Source organism: Argentina silus (assembly GCF_951799395.1).
Source record: "Argentina silus genome assembly, chromosome: 22".
NCBI lineage: Eukaryota > Metazoa > Chordata > Actinopteri > Argentiniformes > Argentinidae > Argentina > Argentina silus.
Window position 1 is genome coordinate 12,767,468 of NC_139676.1, and position 20,178 is coordinate 12,787,645.

Consider the following 20,178-nt stretch of genomic DNA (forward strand, 5'->3'; position numbering starts at 1 on the left):
ATATTTGGACTTTTAAATTAATGACACATAGCCATTGATTCTTGAAGAATATAACTTATAAATGCCTCTTGAATGCAGCTCAACTGTCTTACCCCATCAGTGGTGGATGTACGGTCTGCAAACACCAGAGAAAGAAAGGTTTCTTCTTCTGTGACACACTGTGACACACACACAGACTCACACTGATCCATCTCTCTGCCCTCCTTTACCGTTACTTCCTTGTTACTTCTCTATCTGCAGTTTACGGGAAAGGTACTGTCACTGTTTGTCCAGACACACCCCGTCACATCACCTGCTTTAAATTAAGTCCACAGCTCAGGTTTCATCACTTACAGAATGACCACTTCACCTGCAATCACTTATACACACACTGTGGTTCTCCTCATGATCAGAACAATCACGGTTATTACCAGTTTATGGACGTAATCCCATCAGATTGCTACAGATTACCTGTATGTGGTCCTCTGTGGCTCAGTTGGTAGAGCATGGCGCTGACAACGCTTAGGTTGTGGGTTTGATTCCTGCTGGGACCATATATACTGAAATGCATGCACTCACTGCAATGTAAGTCGCTTTGGATAAAAGCGTCAGATAAATGGCGTACATGAGACGGTGCACTGCTTGGCTGCTTGGCTGCTTGGCTGTGTGGGTCATGCTGCCAGAGATATTCTGGTGGTTTCAGGACAATGGAGGTTGAATACAAAATGCTTCTCTACTATCCAAAAAAAAAAGTCTTTACCATCGAACAACAGAGCAGTAGTTGGTGTCCAACTGTCCATGTGAAGCAGAATACTTCTCTCATGCCAGCATCCAGATTGTTCCTCTATGCATGAAGCTTACATTTACATTGACATTTATGGTGGAAGTTAAAAACACGGCGGTTCATCGTGTGTGTTGGCCAGTGATGCAGCGGAGGGTCAACTCAGGTTACCCACCTTTTCTGATAGTTCAATGTTATTTACATGAGGGTTTACCCAACTATTCAGTCATTTACATCACATTACGTTTATGGCATTTAGCAGACGCCTTTATCCAAAGCGACTTACAACAAATACATTTGCTTAAGTAAGTGAATCATCTATCCGTCAGTCATCATAAGATAAGGTAATCAATGCTCGGACCAGGGGCCAGAGGCAGTCACAATGCTAGAAGAAGGAACTTGTACAGCAGGGGGGTAGTGGGGGTGAAGAGGTCTTTAGGAGGGACAGTTAAGATGTAGCCTGAAGAGATGGGTCTTCAATCTACAGCGGAGTAGATTAGTTATCCTTAGTAGATTAGTTATCCTTAGTAGATTAGTTATCCTTAGTAGATTAGCTATCCTTAGTAGATTAGTTATCCTTAGTAGATTAGTTATCCTTAGTCGGACTGAGAGGTAATGACAGCGTACATTTTCCTTTAGTTGTTTGGATTCCCAAGTAAATGAGAAGGTACGTCACGTTGTGAAGAAAATAAAAGGACAGTAACAGGAATCTTTGACTTCGTCCCTACAGTATCCTATCTATCATTACCTCCCGGTCTAACAGAGAGGCGCTCGCATTAACGACAAATAATAACTTTCCTATCAACAACTTCAATTGTTTCCAGAGAGCGTCTGAATATTTGGATAAGCAGGAAGCCAGTGCCCAGTTAAGGGAACGGACCAGAGAGGGAACGGGTTGGTTGGCATGCTGGAGGGCTGTGACGAGGCCCCATGCCAACGCCTGGCCCAGTAAACTAACTTCCTCCAGCGATGCCCGTTGTTTACAGAACAACTGGCTCACTTCCTGCTCTCAGTTTCAACCATTGGACCAGAGATACTGTACAGGCTAGATCAAATAGTCACACGGACGCGCACACACACACACACACACACACACACACACACACACACACACACACACACACACACACACGGATGCACACAGACAGACAGGCACACACACACACACACACACACACACACACACACACACACACACACGGATGCACACAGACAGACAGGCACACACACACACACACGGATGCACACAGACAGACAGGCACGCACGCACGGAGGCACGGAGGCACGCACGCACGCACGCACGCACGCACGCACGGAGGCACGCACACATGCACTACTCCCTCCTCCTGTGAAGCCTCTCAGTGGTTAGTACAGTTCTGCTGGCCAGGCTCAAACAATGCTGGGGCAGAAAACAGGAGGACTCACTTCCGCTAAGGCACGCTGCAGACGCCTCTGAAAACAGGAAGGACCCAATGGTAGCATGGAAGTGGACTCAGAGAGTGAGACGGTGTGTAGGCCCTGGAGGGGGCGGGGGGAAGTGTGTGTGTGTGTGTGTGTGTGTGTGTGTGTGTGTGTGTGTATGTGTGTGTGTGTGTGTGTGTGTGTGTTTGTGTGTGTGTGTGTGTGTGTGTGTGTGTGTGTGTGTGTGTGTGTGTGTGTGTGTGCTGACGCTGGAAATCCCCAAGTTGGGACAGTGAGACATTACAAATGGCCATATCTATACACCAGAACATAGGAACCTAGAACCCTCTAAAACTCTGGTTATTAAACCAGGCAGGCACTATGTGTCAAAACACTTCAGCAGAAACCTGATGACATAACCAGGATCTTTCCCTGGAAAGAAACATTTAATTTGGTTGCAACAGTGTGTGGTGGATTTACGCAATGTCTCAACATCATGTGGTCAGGTTACAAAGGATTTTCTGCAGGCTACCCTATTTCAGACAACTAGTGCCACCTTAAAGTGAAAGTATTTGATCACTTGGTTTCACTTGGGACTATTTCTGAGAAAAAAGGGTGACCCAACATAGCCAATGGCATTTGACACACTATTAACCATCTGCATATCACATTACTCCATAACCCTCATTCATTCTAACTGGATAGGTTATACAACTTTCTCCCATTACCACGACAAGACACATAACACACGAATACCTGTATGAAAAAACAAACAGCCATGGCCTCTTGTCTGATGTGAGGGGGAATATCTGTCAAGGTGATTTCCTGCATTCACCGCCTGCAACAATATGAGGAAGTGGTCTAGGACTAGTAGACGTCTCTCTGCAGTTTCTGAACTTCTACACTACCTGGCTGATCCTAGTCCGGAGGGGAATGAATGAATGAATGAATGAATGAATGAATGAATGAATGCTTTATTTCCTCTGTTAGGAGAGCTTTTTTTTGGATGTCACAGTCACAGGCAGGCAGTGACGTAGAGTATGTGTACGAGTACATTAAAAGCCAGAAAAACAATTTGATTATAGCCGCAAGCCTGTCATGCACAGAGCAGCACCACATTGGTGTTGCTTATATAAGTTCCCCTATCACCATCCTGACTGCCTGGACACAGTGGGACTAGGGGGAAGATTTATAATGTAACGCAATGTGCTAAATCCATCAGGCAGGAGGAAGAGAGGTAGGAAGAGAGGTAGGAAAAGAGGGGGGGGGGGGTTTCCAGTGGGGTCTCTGGTGGTGTGAATTGGCTCAGCCGTCAAGTGAGGGTCAGTTGAGGATGTGGCCTCTGGCCCTGGTCTGGTTTGGGGCCAGTTTTCAGTGCCCTCAATGGCCTATTGTACTGGACACACACACACACACCACACACGCACACGCACACAAACACACACACACACACACACCACACGCACCCGCACGCGCAAACACGCACATGCATACGCACATGCACGCACGCGCGCACACACACACACACACACACACACACACACACACACACACACACACACACACACACACACACACACACACACACACACACACACACACACACACACACACAAAGGTTTATGGCACAATTTAGCCATAGGTCCTCAAGGTCTGAGGGGCACCACATGTCTCAGACAGGGCTGCCCATTGTGACTGTATCTGAGCCACAGTAGGTCAGGGTTCACAGATCCAAACGCCCTGCATGAGGAAGCTCTGCTACCATGTCTATGCTTTTACAACCATCAGATAGTGGGTAGAGAGGTTTTGATATAACGTGCCATCTTATCAATAAGTTGTGATAAGACATTTGCAGTTATTCATTCACTGGCTTTACGGGAAATATAATGTTTTAGTACCCGCTGTTGTTGTTGTGTTTCTGCTGCTCAACACTGTTGTCAATTTAGGCTATTGTTTTTCTTCTTCCTATTACTTCAGTGCCCTGTTGAGGAGCTAGCTTGCCCTTGGCATTTCAGTGCACCGTCTACGGCTGTATTATGTGGATGTGACAGATAAACTTTGATTTGATTCGAATGATTTAATCCACTTCCTATCTTTGAAAAAGATCTGTTGCCATAGCTACAACTAAGGCCCACGTAACAGCTCAGCGAGAAGGCCAACGGTGGATGCCAGGCGAGGCGTGCGGAACATTGCCTGAGTATAAATAAATACTAATTCTATTGGATGTTGAGGGAACAAAGTTGAGTAATGAACAACATGCCAATGTCATTATGTGTACACTTTTTTTTTTTTACTTTTAACTTGTAGGTCAGTCAGTGTTCTTATTCGTTGCAGTTTCTTCCTTGTTTATGTTTGCGATGTTTACAAGTATAAAACACGTCAGGGTTCTGTCCATCTCTTAAATACTGTATCTCTAAAACAAATCTCTTGAATGAACATCTCTTAAATACTGTATCTCTTAAACAAATCTCTTGAATGTCCATCTCTTAAACATTCAGATAGGTAAGTAAGTATACAACAACTCCCAGTTGTGTATTCTGGACAGAGTAAGCAATAATATATGAGACAGACTCCTCAACTGACGTGTGTGGAAAAACAAACAGAACATCCAGACAGAAAAATGAGAGCAAAAACATCATTTTCTGGCATTCTTTCCAGGACTGATTTAGACCAACTTTACTATTATTGGCATAATAAGCCATGTTCAAGTTAGAGTATAAACATACTTTCTGGCATTCTTATGGGATTCAAGCCAACCCACACACTGCTACCAGTGGCATCATCCGACTTAAAATTAGAAAATAAACATGGGATAGAGAAGGCTGTTGGGTGTAATGGGATCTATCTACCGCAGGGAGAGGATGTGCCAAGTGCGTCAGTCAGGCAGGCGTGATCGTAACGCCACACACACACACACACACACACACACACACACACACACACACACACACACAGACACACACACACACGCACGCACAGACACACACACACACACACACACACACACACACACACGCACGTACACACACGCACGTACACACACACACACACACACACACACACACACACACACACACACACACACACACACACACACCATAGACACACACACACACACAGACACACACACGCACGTACACACACACACACACACACACACACACACACACACGCACACACACACACACACACACACACACACACACACACACACACACACACCATAGACACACACACACACAGACACACACACGCACGTACACACACACACACACACACACACACACACACACAGACACACACGCACGCACACACACACACCATAGACACACACACACACACACAGACACACACACACACCATAGACACACACACACACACAGACACACACACGCACGTACACACACACACACACACACACACACACACACACACACACTTGGCAAGGAGAAGGCCTAGCTACTGTGGAGTCCTGGGAGTCTGTGTACAACAGCACAAAGCCAAGCCAAGAAGTGTGGCCATTTATTTGTCTATCCCTCACAAGGCAAACAAGCGGGCACACACACACACACACACACACACACACACACACACACACACACACACACACACACACACACACACACACACACACACACACACACTTCATGTCTCTCTTGAGTAAAGTTGAAGTGTGTGTCTGTGGTTGTCTGTGCAGCATATGATCTCAGAGTGTTAGAATTCAGGCTCAATTCAGTCAGACTCGCAACGCTGTGTTTGACACATCAGCTCTTTTGCCCATAGTGAAATAACCATTCACAGCCACAGGATGGTTTGAGGTATTGTCATGTCAGTAATGGGACAGTGACACTTTTTTTTTTTCTTCTTTTGGTTTGGAGTTTGGAGTTTAAATCAAACAATTACTATGAGGTTAAAGTACAGATTTGTAACTTTTATTTGATGGTATTTGTGTACATATCAGTTTCACCATTAAGCAATTACAACACTTGTTATGCATAGTGCCCCCTTTTTCAGGGTACCCAAAAGTGACGGGGCAAATGGTTTGACAAGTGTTGGCGTGAATGTGTCAGAGACATCTGGAGAATACGTCACCAGCCGAACTACTTCACTGCAAGGTGCAAACCACTAGTTTCCTCAAAAAGGATGGTCAGGTTACAGTTAGCTAAAAAGTGTCTAAATAGCCTGCAGAGGTCTGGAAAAGGTTTTGTGGACAGATAAGATGAATGTTATCATGTTCCAGAGTGATTGCAAGTGGAAAGTTTGGAGAAAAAAGGATCTGCCCAAGATTTACAGCACACCACCTCATCTATGAAACATGGTGGAGGGGGCGTTCTGGTTTGTCCATGTATAGCTGCAAACTGAACTGGCTAACTTGTCTTGTCGACCAATTACTAAACATAAGCGCACCATTACTTATGGTGTCCTGGGTGACTATGCAAAAAAGGTGTCGTCATTTCTAAATGGTGAAACCAATATGTAAACAAATGCCATCAAATAAAAGCTGAGAATATCTCCTTCAACCTCATAGTAATTGTTTGATTTAAAATCCAAACCTTTGGAGCGGAGCCAAAAGAAGAAACAATGCTTCATTATCTCACTGCTTACACACGGCACTGTTTCAAGATTTCAGGATAACAAGTGTGTGTGTGTGTGTGTGTGTGTGTGTGAGTGTGTGTGTGTCTGTGTGTGGGCAGACAGTAGTTTGTAAACAAAGATCCTGTGTAAGATGTATTTCAACTTACGTAAAAGAACGCAGGCCTTTTGGTTTACATAAACTGTTTGTCATTTCTTGGACAGGCACACGCTTTGTATGTTCAACACTGCAGGCCAGGCAGCTATGATGATGTCATCAGCTGAGTGCACCCAGTGACCTTATTGGCTTACTACCGTATGACACTGCCATGGCTCTCTCCTCTGCTGCTCCACCAAGAGGAACCAAGCCTTTCGCACACAAGTGTCACTGGAATCCAATCAGTCATACAGTGTAACCCCCACAGGCAGAGTTAAGAGGCAGAGGAGGACTTATCAGAAGCAATTTATGTGCTGTTTTGCACATAAACTTAAGTTATTTGCATTGACAGATATATGGATGAATAAATTGTGAGATAGAATGAGAGAGAGAGAGAGAGAGAGAGTGAGAGAGAGAGAGATACTTTATTGATGGTCTTTCAGTTTGTATGCCTATCCCCTAACCCTTGGCCTTTACAGTCAATTTAGATCTGAAAGGATTTTTATTGGTATACTGTAGCAATGTAGTAAAAGCCTGACATTTTGCACCCTGGCAGACTGGGAGAAGCCATATCAGATACTCCTCCTTGATCCTCTCAGATCAAAAGAGGCTAAAAGGTTTTTGGGGCATCACCAATGAGTAAACAAGTGCAGACTTCGGGACAAGGGCGTAGGACGAGAATAGGACTCATGCTTTTCCAAACCACGCAGACCTCTATCAGGAGGAAGCCCTAACCTAAAACAAGGAAAGCTCCCGGAAGTACACCCTGGACAGCTGTGGCTTTAGATTCCCTGAGACACAACACACACGTCGCCCCCAGCGCCAGAGAGCTTCAGTCGGGACCATTGTTACCCTATTGTTGTTATCATCCCAGGAGGGTAAATACAAACTGTTGTCCCTTGCGTCTTCCCCTCTTTAGGGTGTGCTGTGTTTTAACAGGCACGATGGCAGGGAGCTTTTTATAGAGGGGCAGCTAATTATAGGACGACATATTTAGATAAAACGTGACGAATTGCACGGTCTGATAGCGTGGTTTGTGAGTCTTCGCGTGATGTAAAGTCTGTGTACTCTGAGCGAGATGACAGTTTACCCCGATTCCCTTTATTAAGAGATGGTGTGGCACCACTCTGCTGCCACGTCACAGCACCACCACCTGATAAGTGCACGCGTGTGCTGGTGTTGCACACGTTCAGACACGATTCTCAATCAGCGCAGAAAATCTTTTTTTTTTAAATCCATTTTTAGGTTATTTCGGCTCTTTTTGTTCATTGGGATAGAGATAGTAGAGATTGACAGGAAGGATGGGTGAGAGAGAGAGAGGAGGGATGACATGCAGGATGTGTCGATGGGCGGAATCGAACCAGGGACCATGCGATGACATGGCATGCGCCTTAGTGTGCTACGCCACTGGGCGCCCCCCTGTGCAGAAAATCTGAATGAATATCGACAACAAACATAATCTATATATATACATATATATATGCCATTTAGCTGACGATTTTATCCAAAGCGAGTGGCATACATGTTTCAGTATATATGGTCCAAGCAGGAATCGAACCTACAACTTAAGTGCTGTTAGCGCCATGCTCTACCAACTGAGCCACATAAAGAGTGGATCCACACTCAAATCTTTTGAGTAAGGTCAAGCCTAAGATCTATACAGCTACACTCTTTTCTAAGAGCAATTCTCTAATAGGATTGCTTTAAACCCACTGTTAGTGTAAGTGCATTGTTCATTGATGACTGAAGCTTTGAAATATGCATCAACCAAGGCTCCCTGGCAAGTTTGGCAACATATCAAGAGTATGAGTAATTCAAAGTAAATCTTAGATTAAAACTGAATCACTTGGTCACGGCAATCAAAAGGCATATGGATTAGATTATACTTATAGTTTACTCTTGTAATTGGCTTCATTACTGTAACTTGTATTCATGTACCATTGGAACACCTCATTAGCGTTATAGCCTCCATAGGTCACAGTCCATTGGTCACAGCAGCGTACATACAATATGAGGCTACTGTACTCAGTGTCAGTTGAATCATAGCATGCACCGCTCCAAGAGAACTGTCTACATTTTCCACAGTTCATTTAAAAGCCAGAAAGGGCTTCTCTGAACACACACACACACACACTTACCAGCCGTTTAGTGCAGCACACATTTCTATAAGTTCTCGTGTAGACGAGTCGACCGAATCCCCCTCCGTTAATTCGACCTCGTCAACTTCCACGGAGTCGCGGCTGACACTGTAACCCAAGATGAGACTACGCGAGGCAGTGCAGCGTGAAAACGCCCACTGAAACTTCACCGTGCGACAAATCATTCACCGAGGGTTTTATTCAACCAATAAGACTTTGCACTGGTGAAAGAGACAGCCAATTAAATATAGAATGGTTGTATTTAGCAACAAAGCGATGCCATTGATAAACTTCTTGTTGGAGCCTAGAGTTGTTCTGTGTGGAAGTGATTCAAAACACAGTTCATGTTGAGTTTGAAATGATGTTCAACCATTAGTTGTGTAGGCCTTCTGGTTTTGGCTGCTCAAGGATTTCAAAGCTACTTAGGCAAACATGTAGCAACATTTATACACCAATGGCAACGTTTCACCATGATGTTTATTTATTGTACAATTTCACAAATAATACAAACATATATTCATATAGATAATCACAGGACATGATTCTACATTGATAAAGTGAATCAGTGAAAGATATATTTCTCTTTTAAATCAAATATCAAAAATCAAGATATTTACAAAAATATTATTTTATATGGTACCATATGGACAAAAAAACAAAATTGCAAACAACAAAACTAGTTTGTTGTGCTGTTACACGCGACCACAAGTACCGTCCTTTGGTTTATATTACACGTCTGGTCAAGCGCTTTAGTTCCCTCTGATCCTGGAAAATTCAGAAAATCCATAAACAGTACATCTACGTATAGGTGAGAATACGGGTCAGTCATTGCCAAAACCAAATAACCATGATCTACGTATAGTTTAGTTAAGGTCTAGTTCAGTTCAGTGCAGGCTGCAGAGCAATACATTACATTTTTTATTAACAAAGGACAAGGTCGGAATATATATTCTTTAGCACCAAAGATCGGTATATGACACCATGTTTTCCCTGGAAAGTCAATATTCTGTCTGTGTCCCTGCAGTCATAACACGCACGTCAAATACAATTTAAAATGCTATATATATAAACTAAATGTGCTATTCGATATAGATTCAATCCCATAAAATGGTATAATTTCTCATACGATCCTCTCATTACTATAACATATGAAAGTGAATAGTGACCCCTGTTGGTCAAAAAATATATATTTCAGAAATCGCAGATTCAGGAAAGCAATCTTTACACCGCAGGAGGAGAGGACTTTCAGTGCATTCGAGAGTGCCTTGCAGCAATTACAAAGTAGAACATGTAGCTAGCTACAGTATAATGTGGAAGTTATCTTTTGAAAGAATATATACAGCAAAACAATTTACAGTATTTACATCTATAGTGTCCAGGAGAGGTAATCTCTCTAACTCCAAATAGAGTCCCACTTCAATCCATGTTGGTCTGGTCCACAGACTCAAAGTGTCTGGTTTAAAGAGGACCTCCTCGTGATTCGAGGGTGATGCTTCAGCTTACAAGTCTCAGACAGGGCTACTCATCACGAGAGTGTGATTACAAATCACTTCCGCTACACAAGGGTCCATCCAAGGAGCCCATAGGGTCCATCCATGGGAGAGGTCCACTGGTCCTAGGGCTGTGCCCCGCTGAAGGTAGCTATGGGCAGGCAGAGAAGGGAGCAGAAGGTGGGGTTCAGGGGCTGGATCTGGCCAGACAGGGATTCGCCTAGCCTCCAATCAGATGAGCTGTCAGGCTTGTAGCACACAGAGATCTCACACCTGGGGGAGTGGGGAGGGAGACACTGTGTTTAGTGTGTGTTTATGTGTGTGTGTGTGTGCGTGTGTGTGTGTGTGCGTGTGCGTGTGCGTTTGTGTGAGTCTGTCTGTCTGTCTGTCTGTCTGTCTGTCTGTCTGTCTGTCTGTCTTCATCTCGTACCTGGTGACACTCTGGAAGATCTTCTTCTCGTCCTGGTCCAAACACACAGCGAAGGTGGTGTTGCTGGCCCCATTCACTTGGACCTTGTCCACCTTGACTTCAGTGATGCTAAGCTGCTGTCGATGGGATCAGGACAATTAGACACAGTTAACTTATAGGATTCTAGCCAATAGAGACATGATATTCACTGAATGTGCCTGTAAACACTAATCTAAGGACAGTTTTGTGTTTGGCATTTAGCAGACGCCTTTATCCAAAGCGACTTACAACAAATACATTTGTTTAAGTAAGTGAATCATCTATCCATCAGTCATCATAAGATAAAGTAATCAATGCTCAGACCAGGGGCCATAGGCAGTCACAATGCTATTATTAACAGGAGAGAAACAGGGGGGTAGTGGGGATGAAGAGGTCTTTAGGAGGGACCGTTAAGATGTAGCCTGAAGAGATGGGTCTTCAATCTACGGCGGAAGATTGGTAGTGACTCTGCAGTCATGACAGCAGTGGGAAGTGTACCCTATGCGCTAATTCTACCCATAGCAAATTAATGAGCTACCGGACATGCTACATTCATTCAGATCCACTATTGTTAAAGTGGGGCACGATCTAGGGGGTACGCGAAATAAATCTGTGACAAACAGTCCTGTTGAATAGCCGACTGCAGTCTCAATAGCAAAAATAAATGCATGCACCCTATCCAACAGATTAATATTATCACAATGTCTAATATGTTTTTAGGGCATTTCTGCTTTATTGGGATAGTAGAGTTTGACAAGAAGGAGGGAGAGAGAGGAGGGATGACATGCAAGATAGGTCGAGGGTTGGAATCGAACCAGGAACCTTGCGATTACGTGGTAAGCACATTAGTGTGCTACGCCACTAAGCACCCCATACATGACCGTTAAAAGTTTGGGAGCCACTGATTTAGATCAGCTAAACACGAAAGCTCTTCCTGCACAATACCAGAAACCTCAAGTCAAAAACGTTATTCTTTGATGCAGACATGCATGAAAAAGGCCTTACACAATACAGCGGGTTTATATCAGGTCAAAACATCTCCAAGAATCACGTTCTCAGGGCCAGAGACGCCAGAGACGTTGCTCATAGACCCACGTCAGTGGCATCTTTATATAGCCTGCTTTGTGTTTGTGGGGCCGTGTGCTCTGCTGCTAACTAACCACACGTCTCACAGAGATAAGAAACTACTTCCTGCTCACCTGGTTGAAGCCCTTCTTCGATTTAGGATGTTGCCTCTTCAGCACTTCTGTCATCGTCAACTGCAAACACTCCATCTTCGAATCTAGAGAGTTTTCGGAAGAGGTCGAGACATCATTTCTCCATTCGGGACAAATTATTTAAAAAAAAAAAACTGAATTATTCCAGCTGCTTAGCGTCCACATCCATGCATTATGCATGTTGAATGTCTACATCACGTCAAAGTTGTGTGTTGCTGTAATTACTATGGTAAACAAAGTACCTAGCTCTTCTGGATTCTTGCAAGCTTTGGTCAGGTTGATGGAGGTGCAGAGTTTGTTTGCACTTTTCCATTGACTCCTCCCACTGATAACCACCTGAGAGAGAGAGAGGGAGAGAGAGAGAGAGAGGGAGAGAGAGAGAGAGAGAGAGAGAGAGAGAGAGAGAGAGAGACAGAGGGAGAGAGAGAGCAGAGAGAGAGAGAGAGAGAGAGAGAGAGAGAGAGAGAGAGAGAGAGAGGGTTGAGGGGGAGAGAGAGAGAGAGAGAGAGAGAGAGAGAGAGAGGGAGAGAGAGAGCAGAGAGAGCAGAGAGAGAGAGAGAGAGAGAGAGAGAGAGAGAGAGAGAGAGAGAGAGAGAGAGAGAGAGAGAGAGAGGGTTGAGGGGGAGGGGGTATGGGGAAGAGACAGAGACACACTGAAGTTAGATAACGATACATTAGATATTATTGATGTTTAATTATTATCTGTTTTATTCTAAAACGTTGGAGATCCACTCAACACCAACCTACCTTGTTGTAAACAACCTCCAGTGACAGAGGCACCGCCTCCCGATCACCGTCAATCCCAAATCTCTTACTTGCTGCACCTAGAAAGACAAACACAGGACTCTGTATAAGGCCAGCAGTACAGCCACGAAAAGGAAATCATGGAACTATTTATAACATTTTTCAACAATGAAAAAAAGGGAGAAGAACTTTAGATTCAGAAGACAGACATTAAGGAACAAACTATGAAAGTAGAATCTGAGTCACAGATGGAAAAAGCAGACGCAGTTCCCAAACCAAAGATCCAGACTTTTTGCGGATTCCTCATGACTGATGATGCATTTTTTGGGGTTTTGGAAAATGTTGATGTGCTGTTTTATTATGGGCAGGTTGCTAGGCGACAGACATGTCAGTCATGCTCACCCATAGCCTTAATGGCTCGTGTCCCAGCGGCGTGACCCAAATCCAGGGAGTGGATGAACACCTCCGTCCTCCTATTGCCTCCCGCTAACGTCAACTACAACAACAGGACACACAGATTTAGACACACATTCAAACCCACGTGCTATAACTGAATGTAACTTCATGTGTGTGTTTATTTCAATTTTCAACTATAATGAGATGTTTCCATGGATGTCATTATTTCCATGGATGTCATCGTAAGGAAATGCTTCTCAAATCACATTGAGAGAGCGAGAGAGAGAGACAGAGAGAGAGACACACACAGAGAGAGAGAGAGAGAGAGAGAGAGACAGACAGACAGACAGAGACAGACAGAGACATAGACATAGACAGAGACAGAGAGGGAAAGAGGGAGAGAGAGACAGACAGAGACAGACAGAGACAGAGACAGAGACAGAGAGGGAAAGAGGGAGAGAGAGACAGACAGAGACAGAGACAGAGAGGGAAAGAGGGAGAGAGAGACAGACAGAGACAGACAGAGACAGAGACAGAGAGAGAAAGAGGGAGAGAGAGACAGACAGAGACAGACAGAGACAGAGAGGGAAAGAGGGAGAGAGAGACAGACAGAGACAGACAGAGACACAGGGAGAGAGGGAGACACACACAGACACAGAGACAGAGTGAGAGACTTGGCCTTACCTCAGCCTGGTAAAGCTGTATCAGTGCAGGCCGGGCGGCGTGGCGACAGTAGTACAGCACCAGGTCAGCCAGGATGGGCAGACGTTCCTCGTTAGAACTATCGTAGGACTCGGACTCCGTCTTGGACGTTTGCTGCAGGAAGGAGAATTCATTCATTTAGTTTTGAGAGTGAAAAACCCCTGCTGTCGAGAGGTAATTTGTCTTTCGTAGTATATTTACAAGATTACGGGACAAGGCCAAAACACCATTCGACACATGGCATTATGACATTATGGGCCGGTTTCCCAGACACAGAAAAAAAAAAGCATCTTCAATGGAGATTTCAATGTTTCAATGTTCAATGTTATTTAGTCCAAGACAAGGCTTCACCTGTGTCCGGGGAAACTGGCTCTATATTGTTCCCAGGTGTTTCCCCAGGTGTGACCGTGGTCATACAGAGGAGAGAGGCTGACGTGTACCAGTCGTACCTGACACACCACGTTGACCGGCAGGTTGAGCAGACTTTGGGTGTTCCTCTCGTACCAGGGGTCCAGCATGCCGATGAAGCGGGCGATGTCATTGGTGCTGTCCTCCGTCCCCACCGGATTCAGCTCCTGCGGTAGGTAACGTCGATAAACAAGACCAACGTCATCCCTGTATCTGTATCACAGTGGTCCTCTGTGGCTCAGTCGGTAGAGCGTGGTGCTAACAACGCTTAGGTTGTGGGTTTGATTCCCGCTGGGACCATGTATACTGAAATGTATGCACTCACTGCAATGTAAGTCGCTTTGGATAAAAGCGTCAGCTAAATGGTGTATATTATGTATCTGAGGATCCGAAGTGTTGAGAGAATGAATCAACACATCAACATTCGTCTCCCAGACCTCTGTTTAGGACCTTGTGTCTTTTCATGCATGCACCAGTGGGGGCTGGTGGAGGTAGAAATCGGAGGACGGTGACACTCTGGAAGTGGAGGATCGAATCGGAGGATCGAAGGACGGCCTCATTGTAATTTGGAATTTCTTATTCCATTCCATGCATTACCATGAGCCCGTCCTCCGATTTCTACTTCCACCAGCCTCCCCTGGTATGCACATTCATAAATGTGTCTGCCAAATGGCATACATCATTATTACTATACATTATTTGTGCTCAATGCTCTGTAATGGTGTACAGTTTAGGGGTTACTGTAGGAGTATAGAATGAAGCAAAGCAAGTTATTTATCCTGGTATAGGAGTCACACTGAGGGTTCTCCAGAACTCACATTGGTTAAGGCTGCTCCCTTGATCGGGCTAGCAGACAGCGACCCAGGACTAGGGCTTCTCACACACACCGGGACCCCCGCGACGTCCCTCTTCACAGGAACAAAATAGAACTGCAGTTTAAACGCCCTACTGAGGCGCGGGCACGCGTTCTCCCTCTGCCGCAGGCTACTGTACGCCCTCGCCACCTTCCCCGCCACGTGGTCCGCCCCGAACACCACCACCCTCAACGTGGTGGCCGCCACCTCCCCGTCCTCGTCGATGCTCAGGATGGGCCTCCTCCGGAAGCACACGTGTTTGAGAGCCTGGGGCTGGAGTTGGGCCTGCGGCAGGGACAGGGAGCTCCAGTCTGGGCGGCGCAGGTGGACCTGCTGGGGGAGGGAGTTGGAACGCTTGGAGCGCACCAGTATCAGGTCCTTGGACTCCGGGGTGCCCAGGCTTTTGGCCCTGCAGAGGGTGTGGTTGTGCCTGGGCTTAAAGAAGAGCCTATGGAAGTGTTGGCTGAGCCGGGCTGACTTGCTGGACTTGTTACTGCTACCAGGGCTCTTCTCATAGACAGGAGAGGAGGTGGTGGAGGTGGAGGTGGAGGAGGAGGTGGAGGAGGAGGGGGTGTCATCGAGCTCCTCGAAGAAGTCGCTGTCGGCTCCGGAGGTGTAGGAGGAGAGGAGGGAGTGGGCGTAGCAGGAGGAGGCGACAGAGACGGTGGAGAACATGGAGTCCTTAGAGACGGTGGAGAGGGAGGAGGCGGTGGAGAAGGTCGAGGCACGGTGGTCCATGAAGCTGAAGCCATTGGGCATGTTGGACGTGGAAAACTCCTCCATCTCCTCCTCTTCATCCTCCTCCTCGACGTCGATCTCTGCCCCCTCCTCTTCGTCCTCCTCCTCCTCCACATCTTCTTCCTCGTCCTCCCCCTGTCCGTTCAAGTTCTGGAGGCCGGTCAGATCGTGTTCATTCTCCAGGATGGTGTTCAGAATGTCTGAAAAAGCATAAAGGGCAGAAAGCCACGTTACAATTGCGTACGGTCGCAAAAACGCAAGAAACAGTGCTCACCGCAAAGTTGTTCCGTTTAAAATGTATCCATTTGCAGTGCTATGTAATCCCAAATCAAGTCAAAGACTGTAATCAAGTCAACATGATAGAATTACGAAAGGCAAACACTGTCACAATGCCAGGAGGGTGTGTGTGGAGTCTTCTTACCAAAGTTGTCCTTGTCCCAGCGGAACATGTGGCACTTGGCTGTGGGCAGTGGTAGAGTCTGCAGCATCCCTTCAGAAGGAGCAGATAGAGACGGTAAGCATGATAAATAGGATAGGTGTACGTACAGTACCAGGCAAAGGTTTGGACACACCTTGCCAAGAGTGTGCAAAGCTGCCATCAAAGCAAAAGGTGGCTACTTTGAAGAATCTAAAATATAAAACATATTCTGGTTTGCTTAACACTTTTTTGTTTCCTACATAGTTCCTTGATTATGTGTTCCTTCACAGTTTTGATGTCTTCAGTATGAATCTACAATGTAGAAAATAATACAAAATAAAGAAAAACCATTGAATGAGAAGGTGTGTCCAAACTTTTGAATGGTACTGTATGTGTACAGTGAAGTCACTACAACCAACAATATCAACACATCTAATGTAAAAAAACAAAACAAAAAAAACAAAACATCAAATAAGTGTATACAGTACATCATCATTATTACGTATCATGATAAGGAAAGTGGCCAGGGACCGGAGACTCCACCCCTCTCACCATCAGACTTCCTTCCACTGGACGCTGGGACTCCCATCCTCTCCCTCAGCCCCTCCAGAACCTGGGTCACATGACCTCTGCCCTTCTGCTGGTCGCCCATGGCAGCAGCCGTCTCCAGGACGTCGGTCACCATGGAGAAGAGCTCCCCCAGCTCCTCCACACTCTTGGCCTGTTGAGGGATAGTTGTGATGCCGTCACTGTGAGGTCATCACAGCCACCGTGTTCTACGTAGGCTTCTACCAATCACAGTCCCCGAAGGACGTATTGTTTTTCTTGTCTGCATTGTTGTCTTCACTGTAACAGGCGCATCCCCCGCGGACGCCAAACAAAGCTTGCTTCCTCGCTCACAAGCTCCCACGAGCCTATTAAGCGATTTGGGCCTCAAAATAGGGTGAGCGGAGTTCTCAGGCTATTCTGAACTGAAATTAGATGAATTCTGAAATGGTTCTCAGGCTATTCTGAACATTGAACAATGAAAACCCAGAGAACCCATGAACACCACAGGGTTTCTGTAGGTGACGGATCACATCTAATGAAGACACTAAATGAAGCAACAACTAAAGCAACGTGACGGTCGTCTACGCACAGCCAAGGTCCTCCAGTGGAGTATTGTGTGGTACCTGCAGGGCTTTGTGAATGTCCTGGAGAGGGTACTTGGTGCCCAGGGCGGACTGGTAGGCATGTTTGATCAGGGTGATGTAGGTCTCTCTCTGGGAGTGCTGTATGCCACTCAGCTGTTCCGCCACACACAGAAACTCAGCTGGGACCTCAGCCGGGTTCATCAAAAGAACAGTCCTGCAGGATTAAACATAGGGTTTGTTGTCAGAGGTGAGAACACACACACACACACACGTACATACATGCAAAACACACACACACACGCACCCACGCACGCACACACACACACACACCACACACACACACACACACACACACACACACACACACACACACACACACACACACACACACACACACACACACACACACACACGAAGGGGAAAAACCCAAATGATGAAGTGTGAGATGGAAGTAGAGATATATTGGGATCTGCATGGGGAGGGACTGATGGGGATTTCCAAGCCACCTTTAACTGTATATGACCCTAACACTTAAAACACATGAAAATCCCTGAAAAGCAATACATAAAAAAGACGATTATTACTACTAAATAGTCACAATAGTCAAGCGATATAAAAAGTACAGTTTGAGTACTCCCATCTGTCCCACCTGTACACATGCTTTAGTGATGCTCTCTAGCGAATACCAACACCTCGGACATGTTTAGTGCGTGACCGTCGTGATAAGGATATATATATATATATATATATATATATATATATATATATATATATATATATCTAGATACAAGAGGCAGTTATTTAGAGAGAAATATGACACTATCACCTCCTTCCTTTGTCAAATGATGTCATGTTCCTTTTTACGCAGAAGGAGGAAATGAGAAGCAGAATTTGAGAACTGGGTCAGGAGACAAGGCCAACCTCAGATATAAACCGTGGCCACATGAACCCAGCAACGATCAGTAAAATCAACATCGGTCAACAACAGTCAAACACAGCGGTGTTCATATCATAGTGTTCTATTTCTATGTCTATGTCTGTGTACGTTATGGGGCTGCATTAGCGTAGCATGGACAAAACTACTAAGAGTGTTCAACACACGATACGATGTGCCATTGACTTACATTGTCTTTGAGCGATGGGCTGAGGTGGTCAGGCCCTGCTCCTCTCGCACCAGTCTGTGGTAGGATATCCCTGTGAAAACAGACAAGGGGATTTTGAACATTCAATATGATTATGTTATGTTTACTTCGTACTCGTGGGCTTACCGTACCTTAAGAACTGTGTGTCATAATGAGTTGTGTAGGTCACTGTCTGCCAGGGCCCATTCAGTTATTAATTTGTTCATTCATTCATTTCATTTATCGCATCATATTTAGTCATAAATCTGAGGTACGCTCTTGCAGAGCACCACAGTCCATTGATGCTTTCTGGTAAAGGGGGCAGGCCGTCAGTTGTCAGGTTTACTATTCGGTTCTGCTTTTTCAGATTCCAATACCATATCTGCTTTCATAAGTATTGTCATGCAACACTAAAGCTACACTTCTTCATTCTCCATCTTGTGAAACTTGAAATATTAAACATGTGAAACTTAATTATTCAGTTTGGTAATGTAAGGATCAGAATCATCCGACATTGCATGTATTTGAGCATTGGACTCTCGGTGTATTTCAATGGAATAATCTTCAGTAACTGAATACGTTGTATTTCACTGTCACAGTCACTAGGGGGCAGTCAATATCCATGGGTGAGAGAGTGATATGCCTGTCTGATCAGATCGTCGAGAGAGCTGTCTAGCCACTATTAGTTTTTAAAAACAGATTAAGAAACATCTTGAAAGTATATATATATACAGTACCAGTCAAAAGTTTGGACACACCTTCTCATTCAATGGTTTTTCTTTATTTTTTAAAATTTATTTTCTACATTGTAGATTAATATTGAAGACATCAAAACTATGAAGGAACACATATGGAATTATGTAGTAAACAAAAAAAGTGTTAAACAAACCAGAATATGGTTTATATTTTAGATTCTTCAAAGTAGCCACCTTTTGCTTTGATGACAGCTTGGCAAGGTGTGTCCAAACTTTTGACTGGTACTGTATGTATATATATAAGTCAATACAAAGTCAATATTTTGCTTCAATTTATCAATGTCGTCACATGAATCAATCTAAGATCCCATAGAGAACCGGTGAACATGGAACGGCAGTCGCGGTTGTTTCCATGTTACCTGGGGCCTTGAGTTCCTGGTGCAAGGTGGCGAGCAGGGTCCGACACACACTGCAGTAGGGCTCCGGCCAGGTGAGGAAACACCTGAACACCTCACAGGCCTCCTCCAGCAGCTCCGCGTCCGGGGGACAGAAGGGGGTCTGCGACCAGAAGAACAAGGAGAAGAAGAAGAAGATGTCTTTATTGTCCAGGAAAACAGAAATGTGTACTTTCTGCATAAACTTTCTGACTTTTAAGATAGTCAAGTCAAGTCAAGTCAAGTTTACTTGTCATTACATTGAATACAAGTAATATAATAATAATATACACCATTTAGCTGACACTTCTATCCAAAGGGACTTACATTGCAGTGAGTGCACACATTTCAG

General features: G+C 45.0%; 1 protein-coding gene across 2 annotated transcripts in view; it reads right to left on the reverse strand.

Moving 5' to 3' along the window:
- Window positions 1-9,467: 9,467 nt before the first annotated feature.
- Window positions 9,468-20,178, reverse strand: part of pik3r5 (phosphoinositide-3-kinase, regulatory subunit 5) — a 21,031-nt gene continuing 10,320 nt past the window's right edge. The window contains exons 5-18 of one of the 2 annotated variants that reach the window (XM_083693887.1): window positions 19,812-19,950; window positions 18,701-18,770; window positions 17,616-17,790; window positions 16,996-17,164; window positions 16,447-16,515; window positions 15,252-16,225; window positions 14,475-14,600; window positions 14,008-14,139; window positions 13,330-13,423; window positions 12,931-13,007; window positions 12,426-12,519; window positions 12,166-12,248; window positions 10,949-11,061; window positions 9,468-10,791 (exon numbers count right to left, since the gene is read on the reverse strand). In XM_083693887.1, the coding sequence (XP_083550013.1) occupies window positions 10,644-10,791; window positions 10,949-11,061; window positions 12,166-12,248; window positions 12,426-12,519; window positions 12,931-13,007; window positions 13,330-13,423; window positions 14,008-14,139; window positions 14,475-14,600; window positions 15,252-16,225; window positions 16,447-16,515; window positions 16,996-17,164; window positions 17,616-17,790; window positions 18,701-18,770; window positions 19,812-19,950 (2,463 nt within the window). In that variant the 3' untranslated portion in view covers window positions 9,468-10,643. Of the gene's footprint in view, window positions 10,792-10,948; window positions 11,065-12,165; window positions 12,249-12,425; window positions 12,520-12,930; window positions 13,008-13,329; window positions 13,424-14,007; window positions 14,140-14,474; window positions 14,601-15,251; window positions 16,226-16,446; window positions 16,516-16,995; window positions 17,165-17,615; window positions 17,791-18,700; window positions 18,771-19,811; window positions 19,951-20,178 lie in introns of both variants that reach the window. The other variant, XM_083693886.1, reaches the window with a different exon arrangement.